This window comes from Periplaneta americana, chromosome 2 (assembly GCF_040183065.1).
Source record: "Periplaneta americana isolate PAMFEO1 chromosome 2, P.americana_PAMFEO1_priV1, whole genome shotgun sequence".
NCBI lineage: Eukaryota > Metazoa > Arthropoda > Insecta > Blattodea > Blattidae > Periplaneta > Periplaneta americana.
Window position 1 is genome coordinate 16,754,846 of NC_091118.1, and position 19,403 is coordinate 16,774,248.

Consider the following 19,403-nt stretch of genomic DNA (forward strand, 5'->3'; position numbering starts at 1 on the left):
TTCTAAAACATATTATTTAAATAATTTCTCAGTCCTCGAAATTACTTATATATATATGAAAAATGTCATGTTTTTAGATTAATTAATACTTCCATGCTATTTGTTTCACCTACGAACGAATGTCTTGTGTGGGTTGCCTAGCGTCCAGGCTTAAGATGAAGATCTTTGTACTGTAACAGTTAACCACACAATTCAACGTTATCAAAACACAAACGCGTTTTGTGATATCTTTTACATGAACACAAGAAATTTAATCCATTGTTTATTTTGTACTATATTATTGTTTATTCAACTGTTCGAAGAGAGGTCTGAACCTTACAAGCTATACCATCGAGGCACCACTTATGAGGCAACTAGGCCAGGAGATAATGGGATAGGGTAGCCAGTTGCTTTCGTTAGAATTTCAGTTTTCTTAGTGAGTTATTTTACGACGCTGTATCAACATCTCACGTTATTTAACCTCTGAATGAGATGAAGGTGATAATGCCGGTGAAATGAGTTCGGGGTCCAGCATCGATAGTTACCCAGCATTTGCTCATATTGGGTTGAAGGAAAAACACCGGAAAAACCTCAACCAGGTAACATGTCCCGATTGGGATTCAAACTCGGGTAATCTGGGTTCACGGTCAGACACGGTAACCGTTACTCCATAGGTGCGGACTAGAATATCACGCACAGCCTATATTTTTATTCTGATAAAGTTGTTAGACTGCAATATAACAAAAGCAATAAAAGGTAATGTTATCTTAATTAACAAAATTTTTAAAACGTTATTGCATTCTTTTTTGAGAAGAATTTGGTGTCAAAAATCGATTTTTAGAAACATGTTTTTCGTAATCTACATAGTGCAATTATTTAGACTGTGTATAAATTTTACCTTTAGAAGGTCTGGAAGTGTATTAAAAACGTTTAGATGTTAAACTCTGCACCTGCTACCACGCCCCTTTTTTGACGTTTTAGTCCATTTCTTTCGGATATATATTTTTCTATCATCTAAAGAGTTTTCTCAAAAACTGTAATTTCCAGAGCTATGATTGTTTCAGAAGTTGTTCATTACACATTACTGAACATTTAGAACCACAATGATAAATAATTCATTACTCATATATTTATTTTTAGGGTACTACATTAAGAATAAAAAATATTATTTTTGCAGCACTAAGTTCAAAATTTTACATATAAAAAATTAACATGCATATCGTAGTCATTATAGTTGAGTAATCTTATAGCAGTGCTAGCTTTATACAGTGAAAATTGCAAATTAATTACATAATTAGAATTCATATTATGGCCTCATACAAAAAGGGCATAACTGTTAAATATATACAATATACAGAGTGTTCCGCTTATAAGTATAACAAAAGAAATAGCTATAACTTCTGAATTAATACAAGTATATAGTTGAAACCAACTGCTACAAAGAATGAAAACTGGGAATTTTTGTTACCTTATGTTCCATAAACCTCAACATGGCTTCCATTGGTGGCACGGGAAATATCCAACCGGTATTCAACCTCGACCCAAGTGTTATGAAGCATCTGTGGTGTAACATTGTTGACAGCAGCATAAATTCTTTCTTGTAAGTCTGCCAAATCACGTACTGGCGTCCTGTAGACCTGGTCCTTAACAAACCCCCACAGGAAAAAATCAGGTGGTGTTAGATCTGGTGATCTGGCAGGCCATGTGATGTACGGTGATCCTCTTCCCATCCATCTTGCAGGGAATTGTTCGTCTAAGAATGTGCGAACCATGTTGGCAAAGTGTGGTGGAGCCCCATCTTGCTGGAAAATTGCTCCATCTGGGAGTTGTGACACAGCATACAGTTGCAACATATCCAGGTACGTGTTTGCAGTGACTGTCTTTTCAGCAAAGAAATAGGGACCAATGATTCTGTCACGCATGATCCCACACCAAACATTCCATTTAGGGGAATCCCGTTGGTGTTCAATTACGACACTTGGATTTTCCGACCCCCAGATGCGACAATTGTGTCGGTTTACTTTTCCACTGACGTGGAAGGTTGCCTCATCTGAGAAACAGACTCGAGTTAGAAATGTGTCGTCATCGTCCACTTTATCCAACATTGTTTCTGCAAAGCGTTTTCGTTCCAGTTTATCATTCGGCGTAATCATCTGATGAAGTTGCAGCTTGTACGCTCGCAAACGCAATCTTTTATGGAGCACTGTATGCACTGTTGTTGGTGGGATGTTCAACTGCACACTAGCCTGTCGAATGGATTTCCGCGGGCTTCTCTGAAATGCCTCGCGAATGCGTTCGACATTTTCGTCAGACACTTTACGCTTGGAATGTTTACCTGCATTAGACAACAAACTTCCTGTTTCTCTGAGCTGCCTATCCCATTTCATTATTGAGACGTACGTCGGTACAGCTTCCCTCGGTCTAAGATTGTACTGACGGCGAAACAAGCGCTGTACACGAATTATGGATCTATGTTCTGCTAATGACAGCACACAAAAGGCTTTCTGCTGTGGCGTCCACATGCTGACTGACTAAAGATACGATACGAATTCTCTTATTTAATGATCTGCGCATGCGTGAGTCTTCTAAAAATAAGTAACAACAATGGATTAAAACTTCCCAATTTCCTCTTTACAATGGTACCAATCTTAACCCATTTGCATGCATTGTTATGAAATTATAACTATTTCTTTTATTATACTTATAAGCGGAACACGGTGTATATGCACATACCTTTCTCTTAGCTAGGCCTATTCCATTATATTCTTTTTCTATGAATACAGTTCTTTGTCTTTAAGCACAAAAATTTCATGCCTTTAACTTAAAAACTATAGTAGTAATTATTTTTAAAAAAGCTGTATTTCCAATGAAATCACCCATTAAACTGACACGAAAGAAAAGACAATCACCTTCAAAAATAGTTACTGAAATAAAAGAAACACAGGAAATCAAATAACCTCTCAAATATTGTCAACAGAAGTCAATATTTTCTTAATTAGTGAAGAATTTGTTTTAGGAAAGTGGTGTTACCTTACGAAACGGAATAACTTCTAGTTGCCGTCCACTATCCTCGATCCGAGGAAGAAGAGATCAAGGGCCATATTCATAGAAATTCTTAGTGCGGGCTTCCGGTGGATGATCAGCGAACTAACGTTTTTCGTATTCATAAACAACTGTTAGCGATATGATAAGATATGAATCCTGTACAAGTAATCAGTCGATAGCCGGGGCTAGTTTAGCACGCTCGTAGCCTGGGCTAGCGAAATGTCTATGCATAGCACCCAAAGTGTTTAGTGCACAGCAACGAACATCAGTCTATTTGAAAGCTCACGATTTGTAAATCGTAGCCAATAGAGCTTCCTTGCCACGTTTGCAGATTGTCTTGCTATTCCGTGCATTAAATGAATATCGACTAATTATTCAGCATCAGTGAATCCTTCCATTACGTCAAATGTTGCCAAGCGAGGATTCTACAAGGTCAATGACCGTTTAAGGTAAGCGTTCACTACATCGTATCGCACGCATTGGACGAATCACACGGATCGGAAAAAGACTATCTTTGCTGTAATTGTTATGTAACCGCGTTCACTACATCGTATCGCACGCATCGGACGAATCGCACGGATCGGAAAAAGACAATCTTTGCTGTAATTGTTATGTAACCGCGTTCACTACATCGTATCGCACGCATCGGACGAATCGCACGGATCGGAAAAAGACAATCTTTGCTGTAATTGTTATGTAACCGCGTTCACTACATCGTATCGCACGCATGGGACGAATCGCACGGATCGGAAAAAGACTATCTTTGCTGTAATTGTTATGTAACCGCGTTCACTACATCGTATCGCACGCATCGGACGAATCGCACGGATCGGAAAAAGACTATCTTTGCTGTAATTGTTATGTAACCGCGTTCACTACATCGTATCGCACGCATCGCCTCATGGCAAATCCGACCACGTTTCTCGGGTGGGCAACTTTTCTGATGCGTGCGATCATGGCCTTCTTTAATAAATCAATTTTAATTGGTCAACTGTTACTATTATGTTGTGCCATGTTCAGTGTCGCTCCAAAATGGCAGACGGAAAACTTATTTCGCGTGTAGAAAATTGCGAAGAATTATATCATTTGAGGCGTTCCCATTACAGTAATCAAGTCGTTTCTTGCAAATATATTATGTAACCAATATTTCTTTCGTTTCTTCCTCTTCAATTAAGACGCATGAAGCAATTACAAATTCTTATTCGCTAACAGACGTAATTAATAGACCTAACCTCAACTCCTCTGCTTTCAGTAATGTCAATATCGTACGACGTCATGTTTCAAACAGCTGATAGGGGAATCCGATGAGGCGATGAGATGGAGCCGTTACAGTGAACGCACTGCACTTAAAATATCCGTTGCGTGCGATTCGTACGAGGAGAGCGATACGATGTAGTGAACGCTTACCTTTACTGACGAAGTAGAAGATACGATTGAAAGACGTGAGTATAGTCTGACAGGCGTTCCATAGTACGTTTACGATCACCGGACTGACGTCTGATCTGAGTTTCGTTATGAGTTTGATGTGAGGGCACAGTGTGAAATTACTGTAATTAAAAATTGATATTTTCAGGTTTTTACATCAAGCGTTCTTTCACTTGGCCATAAAAAATCGTAACTCAGTTCCGAACTGTCTTGTATATACTGTATTACAAATCGTAACTACAAAACAAGTTGCTAAAGTTCATGTGAAATAAGCGTATTGCCTGTTAAGAATTTTGTTGTGAATAAAACTTCGACTGTAGTTACTTTAGTTTCATATTAAGCCTTCGAAATGAGGGAATAGCTAAGTGACGAGAGGTGGAGGAATGTGAAAATGTTTCAATGATGTAAAATTCGTTTTCTCTCCCGTGTGTAGTGTGGACAGATATCGAAGTTTCACATACAGGATGTTTCTTAATTAGACCGATAAACTTTTGGATCAGATATATAACCCAGTTTGTTTACTCCATCAACGCAGTATCATTCCTCGACCGCGTTTGTTTACTGCCTGAGCTCGGTATCATGTATTAATCCTATTTGATTACTACCTGTGGTTTATGAAACCCTTGTTGACGCTGAAGATCTTGCAACACTCAACGTCTGGGCAGCAGCTGAAGTCAGGGAAATGCCTGGCATCCTTGAAAGGGTACGACAAAGTACAGCACGTCGATGCAGTGCTTGTCTGGAACTCAATGGACTTGTGTTCCAGTACTTGTGATGAGACAATAAAGCAATGGATCCATACTGCTGATTTAACACTAAAGTGAGTGCTTTTCCTTTACATTCGCTTTGTTTTGTTTGTGTTTTTCTGTATTTTTGTGTCAATAAATTGTGTCTGTAGCATTCATGATTTGTTTATTCACTTTTCACATAACTAAATACTTCAATCCCTTCCTGTACGATCCAACCACGTAATGACATAAACCCATCTTGCTCTGAAAGAAAGTGTCGCATCCCATGGGTGCCTTAACAAAAACTGTTTGAAAGAAGGTGATCTATCCGAACCCAAAGTTTGTCGGTATAATTTAGTAACACCCTGTATATTCATATCCCCGGATTCGGTTGCCGCGGCTTCAGTTGTCGATAGTTTACAACGTCGTAAATATTATATCAAAAAATTCATAACCAAATAATTCATTTGTTTCAAAATGCATATCGTTCTGAGTGCCATAGTTAAAACTTTATTGCTCCATGAAAATAAATAGAACAACATACAATGTATTTTATTATTGTAATATATTAGCAATATAAATTAAGATAATTGTCTACAACGACTACACTATCGATTTATTAGTTTTGGCATTTTTAGATGGATTACGTGTTTGTGACTTTTTGCACGTGTTGGCTGTTTTCCGTGTTAACTAGTTATAAGGTGGCCCGGGTTCGAATCCCTGTCGGGGCAAGTTACCTGGTTGAGGTTTTTTCCGGGGTTTTCCCTCAACCCAATACGAGCAAATCGGGGTAACTTTCGGTGCTGGACCCCGGACTCATTTTATCGGCAGTATCACCTTCATTTCATTCAGACGCTAAATAACCTAGACGTTGATACAGCTTTGTAAAATAATCCAATAAAAATAAAAAAAAACTAGTTATAATATAGGGCCTAATTTGATTTTAAGCTTGTATAGCACCCATAATTATTAAACCTAATATTCCTTTAATTATATTAAATCTGTATTCACCCATAATAAATATACTTAATATATTAAAATCACCACTTAAAGTGTAATAAAATAAATGTAAATAATAACAAATAGTTAAAGCCGTAGAAAAAAAATCCAAAGATATTTCCATATCTTAAAGATATCTAATGTTTTAGGTATGATATCATATCACTTAAATAACCCCTCCACTTACCCACTAACCTTGCCACATACTTAATATCACTTAGCTAACCCATCTAACTCATAAACAACGTAGTCTATATGTGAGTTAGTTAGGGGAATTATTTAAGTGATATTACAGGGTATGTAAAGCATTACAATTCAGCTATATTATACCTAATTAATACCAAAAAACAATCAACACCCACAAAAAGTCACAAATAAGTTTTGGCGCATAGATACTAAAAATGTTTTGTCGCGTAGATACTTCATGTAAGTCCCAGAAATGAGGCAGTGCGCATGATCCGAGGACGAGCGACCTGGTTCACAAGAGAATGACTAGTTGAGGTAATAAAATTAGTTTTGTTTCGTTGTTTATCCAATCATGCGCACTGTTTCTTTGTGGGACCTATAAAGTAGTTATGCGACAAAACTTCTTTCTAAGACTGTATGTAAATGACAAACATTTTTAATAATAACCTGGCCATACCTTTGGATTAACGGTTGAGAACCGGAAACACCGTTTGCCACCCACTTCCACAACTGGCGTTCGATGATACTGGCGTAAAATACAAACAAATCACACTACTAGGTATAGGAGTGAAGAAAAGTAGTTCATCCATTTACGTAAACCATGATATATCGCAAATTTAGGTTTGATAATTTTCATTAGGTTTTCTTTAATCAAAATGCTGTACAGTATTATCAATAAGTGTTTTTACTCACCGAGTTATCCATGCGAACGTATTCATTATGCAGTGTATATTATACTGTCTACAGTACATTAGCGTACAATATAGAGAATGAACTTAAATTGAAAAATAGTCATAATATGGATATTTAAACACATTTTTGAAAATGGTGGCCGTTCATTTCAATACAACATCAGTTATTTTGTGGATATTATCGCACTATAGACTACTGCATCTAATTCCAATACCCAGTTTCGTCCTTCGTACTAGTAACTTATTTGAAATAATTGTGTACCTAACCTATAAAAGAGTACCTTACGTACTGTAAATTCAATCTTCACTTCTGCCCGACCTCACACATAAAATTACTCAGACATGCTATCTACTGTCCGTCCAAGTAGTTTTGTCGCAGGATCGTGGAAAGGGGGAAAATCACGTGACAGTTAATTACTTAACGAGGCTCTTTTATTTAAGTTATTTTAAACAGTTGTATAATATTACGTAGACGTCCAATTCCTAACAGAAATTATTTTTTTTCAAAAAAGAGCTAAGACAGCCCAGCCGCTAGCTTTCACAATGGGGCGAGCAGAAGCAAGTGGGGGAAATCGGGATGCGACGTAAGCAAATGGACGATAGTACCTGTGTGAAAATATGATTCAATATTGAAGTTCTTTCGTCACTGGAAAACGCGAACATATCTCTGGAACGTACTATAGTCGCTAACTCAGTACTGTTTATTATATGCGGCCTTGGTTCTGTGTGGAGGACAGTTGGAACTTCATTAGTAGAAGGGGTGGGAGTGAAGTATATTCAAAACCTCAGGTACAAGAAAAATTGAATTAAAAATAAAATATCCCTGTATACAGGATACGCTGCTATCCATTATAGTCCTTAGAACGTATCACCCGTGGATACAGGGAGGCTTATTCTCCGTGTCTCCTAACATTCTAAAACCCCCAAAAAGAAATCCAGATGCCGCCAATGCTAGAATCTTTTAAAAGTAATTATATAAGAGTACGCAATTCGAATTTATCTGATATTTTTACATTTTAATTTACTGGATGAATTCCAAAATTAAAATTTAGGGCTTAATTATTAAAAATCTTGACAATATACAGTCTACATATTGTTTTCAAAATCTAATTCCACACCACATGTCTCTATATTTCCTGCTTTTACAGCTAAATAGCAGCTATATGCAGCAAATGGCCTACTTTGCAAAATATCTGTTACGTCATTCAAACGCGTTACCTGGTATCAATAAACAAACGAACACATACACAAATCTGTGTCTGGGGACGATTGTGACATTCCTGTGCGTCCTGTTGGACTCTTCTCCTGCACAAACAAGATGCATTATGGTCCAGATTAAGACAAATACATGGATATGTAACCTCCCGCCCTACAAAGAACATATTAATATTTTAAATCCGTTTAATGTAAACTCCCTTAGCAAATACATAGATATTCCGGATTGTTCAGTTGTTTGGTTCTACAGGTAAGTTACATATTATAATCTATTAATGAGAAGTCATCTGACGTCATATTTCAGCGCATTTTGTACTTGATTAACAACCTACTTAGTATCCATATCGAATTTCGTCTGTAACTACATTCCATCCTACTTTTCCAATATTCTTAAGCATCTACTAGCACAATTCCAGTTCCAAATTCAAGTCTATCAAAGCACTTAATATACACGGAAAGTGATGTAACAATCCAATCGCAATTCAAACTCAGGTCTCAAATGCGAACTATGTTTTCCTGTTTATTACATTTCTCGGGGCTTTATTCTACTTTAAATCAATTTCCTACTTCAGTCGTAACACATTGTCCCCGAGGGATTTGCAATACATACTTCATGCAGCCTATACGATCTACAGAGAAAGAAGTCTTGAATTGTGACTCACCGCATCGAACGCAGGACCCAACCGCACTCGACTCGAATCGCCGCCTGACTAAACGGAGGCAATAGCGCTCAGATTCCACCCACAACAGATAGAGGGCAGTTGTGTGTCGGGACTAATTCAGCCAATGAGAATGTACACAGTACTTTTTTCTTAGATTATGTTTAATAATTGTACAAAATACAGGATCAGACAAAACTAAACAAATCTGCATATTTTCATAAATTATAACAATTACAGAATGGTGAATGCGTCCCAATTATGTAGGTCTTCTTATTTCTAAAAAATGTTCAATACATAGACCCAATTCATTTCCCTTCCACATCTCGTACATAAACAAGCTGCTGTAATAGAATACAAAACTATATCCAGCCTACCTCAATTAAAATTTCCACATTTGACTCCCGTCCTGGGATATAGAAACTCCCTAGTCCGGACAGGAACAAGACAAATGAGCAACTCATCCCGCACGCTGATGCAGTGAAGAGGGTTAAAATGCGCAATTGCGTCGACATGGCTTTGTAGAATATAGCTACACGGACTCCTCTGCAGTTGTGTCAGCACAACGCCAGACTTACAAAAGAGCAAGGTATACAATGTAACTTTTATTGCAAGTGATAACAGAGGAGCATCGTCACCGTACTAGCAACTGGTTACGGGTTCGAACCCCGTCGAGGGCGACGGAATTTAAGGCGATGTTATCCGCAGCATGGCTTCCTGGGGAAGGAAGTAGGCTTAAAGCTGTGCCCCACGTCGTAGAGTTACAGGATACAGGGCTCCAGGTTAACAGGCCATTCCTACTCCACGTTGAATTGGAAATTTAAATATATTTGATACTGTACTTGATAGGCATATTATATATAGGTCTAATGTATAGGCCTACTAAGAAGAAATGGAAGTATAAGGGTACAGTACATCAGTTATTCATAGGTTTTAAAAAGGCATATGAGTCCGTTAAGAGAGATATTTTATGTAATATTCTTACTGAATTTGGTATTCCCAAGACACAAGTTCGATTAATTAAAATGTGTCTCAGTGAAACATACAGCAGAGATCGTATAGGCCAATTTCTATCTGATGCTTTTCTAATTCACTGCGGGCTAAAGCAAGGAGATGCACTATCACCTTTACTTTTTAACTTCGCTTTAGAATATCCCATTAGGAAAGTTCAGGATAACAGAGAGGGTTTGGAATTGAACGGGTTATATCAGATACTTGTCTATGCGGATGACGTGAATATGTTAGCAGAAAATCCACAAACGATTAGGGAAAACACGGAAATTTTACTTGAAGCAATTAAAGCGATCGGTTTGGAAGTAAAGCCCGAAAAGACAAAGTATATGATTATGTCTCATGACCAGAATATTGTAAGAAATGGAAACATAAAAATTGGAGATTTATCCTTCGAAAAGGTGGAAAAATTCAAATATCTTGGAGCAACAATAACAAATATAAATGACACTCGGGAGGAAATTAAACGCAGAATAAATATGGGAAATGCGTGTTATTATTCGGTTGAGAAGCTTTTATCATCCAGTCTGCTGTCAAAAAATGTGAAAGTTAGAATTTATAAAACAGTTATATTACCGGTTGTTCTATATGGTTGTGAAACTTGGAATCTCACTCTGAGAGAGGAACAGAGATTAAGGGCGTTTGAGAGTAAGGGTCTTAGGAAAATATTTGGGGCTAAGAGGGATGAAGTTACAGGAGAATGGAGAAAGTTACACAACACAGAACTGCACGCATTGTATTCTTCACCTGACATAATTAGGAACAATAAATGCAGGCGTCGACCTGGTTGGCGAGTTGGTATAGCGCTGGCCTTCTATGCCCAAGGTTGGGGGTTCGATCCTGAGCCAGGTCGATAGCATTTAAGTGTGCTTAAATGCGGCAGGCTCATGTCAGTAGATTTACTGGCATGTAAAAGAACTCCTGCGGGACAAAATTCCGGCACATCCTGCGACGCTGATATAACCTCTGCACTTGCGAGAGTCGTTAAATAAAACATAACATTCTTTTTTAAATGCAGGCATGGTAGTGGAAGAAACTGATGTTTGTACCTCATACTGACGTCGGCAGTGGAGGTGAATGGAAACAATAAATCGGACTCATTATGTCTGACGTTAATTGTGTAGGCTATGTAGAATCACTGAATGGCGAAAAATATCTCAGGGGTGTCCGATGTAGTGTTTTGTAATAAGTTATACTAAATGACTGATTCCGTAGGCAGGGGTGTACAGGGATAATTCTATCCATAGGGTTAGGCTCATATTAGAATAATTGGAAGGTTTTTTCCTTCGCGTATCGTGAGGTGTAAATGCTACTTAACTTCACTCTTACCTCGCTTACAAAATGGCGGACAGAAACAGTAATGCCAACGGAAATGCTTTCTTCACATTGATATTGCGAAACAATATCGGCATAAAAATGGCATTAGTATTGCAGTGCATGTGAGCAGTAGGAACACTAGCGGCGGTCAGTGGCGTATCAGTGTTATAGGACAGATCGAGGCAACATAGGTCTACTTACTGCCCTTCAAATAGCGCAGTGAGATGCTTCAGAATAAGTGGCGTATCACAATCATACAATAACAACAAATGATACCAACATAAACAATTTTCCATATTTTTATTGGAATACTGTATACAGTAACTCAACAGAATTATAAAGACAATCGAATATTGATGATTACAATAATAATAATAATAATAATAATAATAATAATAATAATAATAATAATAATAATAATAACAATAATAATATTCACAAGGTATCAGTGGCGTGTCAAGCTCCAACCACAACAAAGCCACACAACACGAGAGTGACGACAGCCTAGAGCAATGAAGTAACAGCATTACACGCAGAGCAGTGATGCCAACACAACACATTCCCACTGGTTACTGTGGTATAATGGTATTGCTGTCGTGTTGGCAGCACTGCGCCTGCTCAGCCCTGCAGCATGGCCATCACTTCTGTGTGCCCATACTGACGCGCCAGGTCCAGGGCCGTCCGTCCCTGCTTATCCCTCGCCCCCCGCTCAGCGCCATGCTGCAACAGCAGCTGCACCACTGGGGCGTGGCCAAACAATGCTGCACGGTGCAGTGCAGTCCACTGGTGTGCATCATCAGGCTCGTTGGGCCGCGCCCCAGCTGCCAGCAGCAGCTCACACACTGCAGGGCGCCCATTGAGTGCAGCCACATGCAGAGCAGTGCGGCCAGTTGATCCGTCCTTCACATCCGGCCGCGCCCCGGCAGCCAGCAGCGCCCTGCACGCATCCTGGCGGCCTTCAGATGCAGCCAGCCACAAGGGCGTGCAGCCAGCATGATCCTCGGCGTTCACCAGGCTGCCTGCATCCAGGAGCAGCTGCACCCTGTGTGTGTCCCCCCGCTCCGCTGCCCGGTGTAGCTCAGTCCTGCCTTGGCTGTCCTTCTGCTGCAGGTTGGGCCTGACCTCAGCCGCAGCTCTGAGCTCCTGCAGCAAACAAAACAATCTGGTCAGAGGAAGCTCAGTCAGCTAGGTGACAGTTCACTAGGCTGAGTGAAGCTGATGGCAGTAGCCATAACTACAGTAATGTCAGTAGTAATTACAGTAGCCATAACTACAGTAATGTCAGTAGTAGTGACAGTAGCCATAACTACAGTAATGTTAGTGGTAGTGACAGTAGGTATAATTATAGTAATGTCAGAGGCAACAGTAGTAGTAATAGTAATAGCTGTAGCAGCAACAGCTGTAGTAGTAGTAGTATTAGTAGTAGTAGTAACAATAGTAGTAGTAATAGTAGTTGTAGTAGTAACAGTAGTAGTAGTAGTGGTAGAAGTAGTAGTAATAGCAGTAGTAGTATCAGTAGTAATAGTAATAGTAGTTGTAGTAGTAGTAGTATCAGTAGTAATAGTAATAGTAGTAGTAGTAGTTGTAATAGTAGTAGTAGTATCAGTAGTAATAGTAATAGTCGTAGTAGTAATAATAGTAGTAGTAGTAGTGGTAGAAGTAGTAGTAATAGCAGTAGTAGTATCAGTAGTAATAGTAATAGTAGTTGTAGTAGTAGTAGTATCAGTAGTAATAGTAATAGTAGTAGTAGTAGTTGTAATAGTAGTAGTAGTATCAGTAGTAATAGTAATAGTAGTAGTAATAGTAGTAGTTGTATTATTAGTAGTAGTAGTAGTAATAGTAGTAGTTGTATTATTAGTAGTAGTAGTAGTAATAGTAGTAGTTGTATTATTAGTAGTAGTAGTAGTAATAGTAGTCGTAGTAGTAATAGTAGTCGTAGTAGTAATAGTAGTCGTAGTAATAGCAGTAGTAGTATCAGTAGTAATAGTAATAGTAGTAGTAGTAGTAGTAGCACTAGTAGTAGTAGTAGTAATTGTTCTGGAAACTGAAATTAAGTTTACTCTCCAACTGCAGCTGGTCGCAATCTCTGTTGTAACAGTTTGTATCAATCATTGCTCATAACTGTAACCATGGCAACAGCTCACACTTACTGCTGTCTTCTGGCGCTCCGCTTGCAGTTCGTCTGCCAGCTTCTTCAGTTCCTCCCCCTTCGCTTGCAGTTCTTCTCGCAGAGCCCGCAGTGCTTCCACTTTACTCTGTAATTAAACAAATTTGGTTAAGAAGAAATGAAGATGAAAATGATGATGATGATGATGATGATGATGATGATGATGATGATGATGATGGTGATGATGATGGCGAGGGTGATTATGATGACTTTATGATAATAATAATACTATTTAGTGTTAATATTATCATATAATTAGTATTATTACTATCATCATCATTATTAAAATCAGAAGTGACTGAATGCAGCTATTACACTCCCTTGTAACTGCAACCATGGCAACGACTCACACTTACTTCTTCCAGCTGGCGCCTCATCTCCCTCTCAGCCTCCAGTTCTTGTCTCAGCTTCCCCAGCTCATCCTGGTAACTCTGTAATATAAACAATTCTGAATTAGAGAAAGCTCAGCTAGTTAGGTGATAGTCTGACTTGAAGCAACAGGTTTCATGAAGGAATCAAGCTGATGGCCGGTATACAGCATCAGGAAATGAGACAACAGCTACCAACGTATAATGCTTGGATAGAGGCTTTAAAGCAAGCCTCTCATTCTGCCTATGGATCTCCATTAAATGTTATATTTGTATTTTTATGATAAGCCCTAAAATAAACTCGCCTAAAATAACTGGGCATATGCATAGACAAAGACGAAGTCAGAAAAAAGAAAAGTTTGCAGAATCATGGACTTCCAGTGAAAGACTTGCCCTCGGTCAGAAAATTATAAATGGAATGGTGAAACTATACGTGCTTTTTCTTCCCAGAACACTTACCTGTTTTGGATCTAAGGAATGCAATAATACCTCGGAATTGTAAAAGAAGCTAGTAAATTCTTGGTATTTATTATTTGCAATCTTGTATTTATGCTAAGTAGGTTTCTCGTCTATCTCTGCCATAAAAAAAAAACAGAAATATCCTTGAACTAGCAAACGATATCGCTGTATGTGTATCGAATACAGAATCCAGATTTGTGAAGCCAATTTCTCAAAAATGGACATTTTGTCGGATTTATTATTTTTTACTTTACAACTGTTGACACATTTTTGTATAGCTATGTTCTAGGTTGTGTTTCTGTTCCTAAGTACAACATAAATGTATGTTAATAAGGCATTGTTTGTTTTATTTTATAATCCATCACTCAGCTCTTTACATGTCAACCCAGGGTGATTTGGTTATGGCTGTAATGTGTTTGATCTGCCTGTCTGTCCTATTGTTGTATCCCCTCATCTAACCCTCTGTAATCTTGTCATAGTTTTCAGCCTCCTGCTCCTTAAGCTTGATTTATATGTTGCTGATTTTAACATTATTTACTAGCTTCTTTCCTTGTTATCGTTACCTTGATGCTTTTCCAGAATGAATATCTGGCTGGAAAATTCGCTAGCTCATAATCATTTACACGGTCCTATCTCCTCTTTCATTTCTTAACTGTTTATAACAGTGGAATATCTTAATAACAGTCCTCACAGATATTTTTCTTTAGCAGTAGTAGTCAATTATTTCTTTTCATCTTAAGCTCGAAGGACATAACCTTTGCTTTTTAAGGAACTAGCATTGGAGGACCCAATTACACAGGACAAGGACAACACATCATGCCACACGTGCGTCTTATCAAATGTGGTTTGTAGACAGCTGCCTATATCACCACTCGTGCCTGCACTGAAGGCAGATGTATTCACCAGTTGTTCAGAGATTCAGTCCCTGAAGTCCTGACATCCCAGTTCTTTGGAAGCTGCTTGTAAAATCAACCGGCTTATCGCTTTAAGTGAGTATTAATCCTGAACACGTTCAACTTGTCACTGGGTGTATTTTAGTCAATGGGACTTCTAAATAATACGCTAGTGAAATAAATAAGCAGCTTCATTAGAAAATTTTGCCAGCAAATTGGCCGGTGAAGGAGGAAGCTTGTTCAAAGCAAATACAAGCAGAGCCATATAAACCACACTTTAGCTATCCCCTCACCTAACCCACTCAACCTTATCACTATCCCCAGCCTCGTATCATTTAGCTATCGCTCTTTTCATCTTTCGGATATTGCCAGTAAAGTTACTGTCACTACATTGTGATGTATAATGGGGTACCCATATTTATCATTCAATGAAGTGCCCATTTGAACACACCTTAGCGTCTGCATGTCTGCCTATTTTAAAGTTTTTCGTGCTATTGCTCCAACCTTTAATGTACCCTCAACAGTCTAATTGCTGTATCTGTAACCATGGTAACAGCTCATCACTTACTTCTTCCTGCTGGAGCCGCAACTGGTGCTCTCCTTCATATTTCTGCCTCAGTTCTTCTTTCTCCTGTAACCACAAAGGAATCAGGTTCAGACAGATGTAGCCCAGTCAGTAAGGTGTCAGTACGATGAGAAACAGAATAACACACAACCAACTACATTTTGTACACATCATGCCTGCAGTGAAGACAGATGTATTCACCAGTTGTTCAGAGATTCATTCCCTGAAGTCCTGATATGCCATTTCTTTAGAAGTTGCTAGTAAAATCAACCAGCTTATTGCTTTGACTGACACGTCATTGACTGTATTTTAGTCAATGGGAATTCAAAATAAGACTCTGGTCAAATAAATAACCACCTTCATTAGAAAATTTTGTCAGAAAATTGGCCGGTGAATAAGGAAGCTTTTTCAAAGCAAATACAAGCGGCACCATATAAATCACACTTAACCTATCCCCCCACATAATCCAATCAATCCTTGTCACTGTCATCGGCCTCCTGTCACTTAGCTATCGCCCTTTTCATCTTTCAGATATTAGCAGTACTGCTACTCTCACTATGTTGTGATATATACTAGCGTACCCATATTTATCATTCAATTACATGCCCATTTGAACACACCCTAGCATATGCATATTTGCCTATTTTAAAATTATTCGTGCTGTGCAATCACTCTATCTGTAAAATGGCAACAGCTAATCACTTACATTTTCCCGCTTGAGCCACATCGCTTCATATTTCTGCCTCAGTTCTACTTTCTCCTGTAACCTCAAAGGAATCAGACTCAGATGTAGCTCAGTCAGTAATGTGGCAGTACGATAAGGAACAGAATAACACACAACCAACTACTAAATATACTGTCAACTAGTAAAAAACACGATATTCTAATACTATCTTCACATTTTCTTCACGCAGGGTTGGAAAAAAAAACAGTTCCATTAATAAAATAAAAAAACCTATTTTGTTTTGTTTTAAAGCGTTTTTATACTTTTTAAACAGTGTCATGAAATAGTGCGTTTTTTAAATGTATTGCTGACATTGTCGCTAACTAATGCTGAGTTCTTGGCAATAAAGCCATTAGCTGACTTGCTGTCCTACATTTCTCACACACAGTGTGGTTTAGAGGAAAGGCTGCACATGTGATTCTGATTTAGTTATTTCAGAAGACTGCACAATGGATAATGTGAAGAAAAAATTCCAATTTTGTTCAAGTGTGTAGGCAAATAGTCATGCCCTGTAAGTAATCAAAAGTATGCTACTGAACTTTTCTTTGGATACTCAGGAATTATATTTCGTACATTGAGACTCTCCCATCTTCTATGATATGATATTTTGAGTTGATTAATCTTTTAACTGTTGAAAATCATAAAGTTAACGTTTTTTTTTTAAATATGAAACATGTTTTATACATAGGGTTGCCAGATGGATAGGCTATTAGGCCTTAAACTAGCGAAATTCCAGTTTGTTTAACAAAAAATTCGGGAAACCAGCATTTAAGACATTTTAAATTTATCGCACTGTTTATTAAATTAAATAAGGTTATTTGTTCACAAAATTAATATTGCACTAACTAAAAAACATACATTTTTGAAAATTAATAGCGAATTTCATAAAAAATAATATTTTCAAATTTACCTGTGTTTGAATGTTTATAGCTATTTCACTGAAGATCTATCATCTATTAACAGTGAGAAATAATTTTCTGAAACATTATAAAAAAGTTTGACAGTCCAATTTTGAATTGATACAATGTTATATTTCTGATTTCTAAAACAGTGGGGCATCTGTTCCTGATGTTTGACCATTTGTGGGCAGAAAGAGGTTCAAGAGAAGTCACAGTGCTCCCCGTGAGAGAGTAGAATTCTCTCCTGACGCCCAGCCCTATTCTAAACAATTTTAAAAACATCATTCAAAACGTACTGTTTTAAAACATGCCAACCTTGTGTACATGGTTGGGTATACAGATTCGTCTTAACTCTTCTTCAATTTCCCACATCTCCTATTTTCTGAATGTTTGGTATGAGCAAATAGTTCTGTGGAATAAAGCCTTAACTGTGACCTATTCTAAGGTCTTCAGTAATAAATCGACCCTCCCAAGTACTAACATTGTAACTCACTTTTTTTATATTTTTCAGGAGATGAAAATGACGTTTTAAAATGATCGTGTAAATTAGTGTATACAAAAATGTAGAGTAACAATAAGATTTTACATACAATTGGGGAGGTTTAGAGCTATACAATGACAGTACTGGGAGAAAAAGAAACAATTTAAGACCATATTAACTAGGACAACTCAAAACCATAAAAAATTTAGTTATAATGTTAGTACTTGGGAGGGTCGAAATGTGTAAATATAAACAGCAGGCCTCTTACCTTTTCAGAGTCTTCTTTTAGCTTTTCCAGTTCAGCTTGCGTCTCTCTCAATTCTGTCTCTTTCAGCTTCAATCTTTCCTGCAGCTTCTTAAGGTCGTCACTACTCCCTACTTTTTCCTCTTCCTTCCTTGCCTCCAAGCCATGCAGGCACCGCGAGTCCAACCTCTCCTTGAGGACCCTGACCTCCTCTATTAGAGGAAGCAGCAGACGTACCTGTCCCTCCAGGGTCTTCACCCGTTGCTTCAGGTCGGGGATTGGGTTGGGTTTTGCCATCCTGCACACCAGAAAGAAGAACAACAGTGAAATACTATTCAGAAGTCACTAGTACTTCATCTATCTTATAGGAATAAAAATAAGTGAGATTGCATCTTTCAAGGGCACTCTGTCACAATTACCGACCAAATACTTACATGGAAGGTTAGGAAAACACTAAGTACAGTAACTATTAAAATAAAACGGCTTAAAAAATTATTTCTACGATTCTCACAAGTCACGTATTATCGTTAAAACACAAGCGACTAATAAAATGTCACAAAGAAAATAAACGAAACACTAATTCTATATCAGAACGAATATTAACAACATATACTTCGACTTCACTCCGCAATTGCCACGCACGAAAACAGAAAACTTAGATACAATGCTGCCAACGTTAATAATGTAAAGGAATTTCGATAAATATAAAATTGAAGAAAACAAGATAAGTAGAAAGACTGAAACGTGATTATTTTTCATTAATCAAAGCGCATGACATTAAAAAGTTACAGGAGACGCTTTTATAGATAATATTTTAGATCTATTATTGTCTACACATGCACATCATTGAATAATAAATAGATGCACATCGGGTTTTTTTTCTTCCACGAGATGGCGAACTCACACATCAAATTGTTTAATTTTCCTTTAATAGATGGCAGCACACTGTCCTGAACAGCGACATCTGCTGCCAAAGTGACAAAATACTTCGAATTCACAAAAGTAATGGTTTTCTACCGTTATCATAGACGACATATTCAAAAGCAAAATAAAAATAATAAAAGAGAAACAAAATAATAAAAAACTAAATCGAATAATGAAAACTGAAATTAAATAATTAAAAACGAGATAAAATAGTAATAACCGAAAAAAAATGAGAACGAACAGAAGGATAAGCTCCAGAACATGGATTGCACCCTTTCCCTCTTACTTCAAAATTCCAACCTTGTGCACACAAAATAAATTATTGGGACTGAAAAGTGCCTTTTCGTAAATATAATAATGCGCATTCGACAAACGCAGACAAATCTGCTATTTTTAGTATTTTAAGACATAATTTGGTAAGTG

The 19,403-nt window shown here is 37.8% G+C and overlaps 1 protein-coding gene across 1 annotated transcript in view; it reads right to left on the bottom strand.

Annotated features, from left to right (window-relative positions):
- Positions 1-19,403, bottom strand: part of LOC138714245 (trichohyalin-like) — a 221,158-nt gene that overhangs the window by 165,220 nt on the left and 36,535 nt on the right. The window contains exons 7-9 of the mRNA XM_069846595.1: positions 15,712-15,774; positions 13,780-13,854; positions 13,407-13,511 (exon numbers count right to left, since the gene is read on the bottom strand). Of these exons, the coding sequence (XP_069702696.1) occupies positions 13,407-13,511; positions 13,780-13,854; positions 15,712-15,774 (243 nt within the window). The remainder of the gene's footprint in view (positions 1-13,406; positions 13,512-13,779; positions 13,855-15,711; positions 15,775-19,403) is intronic.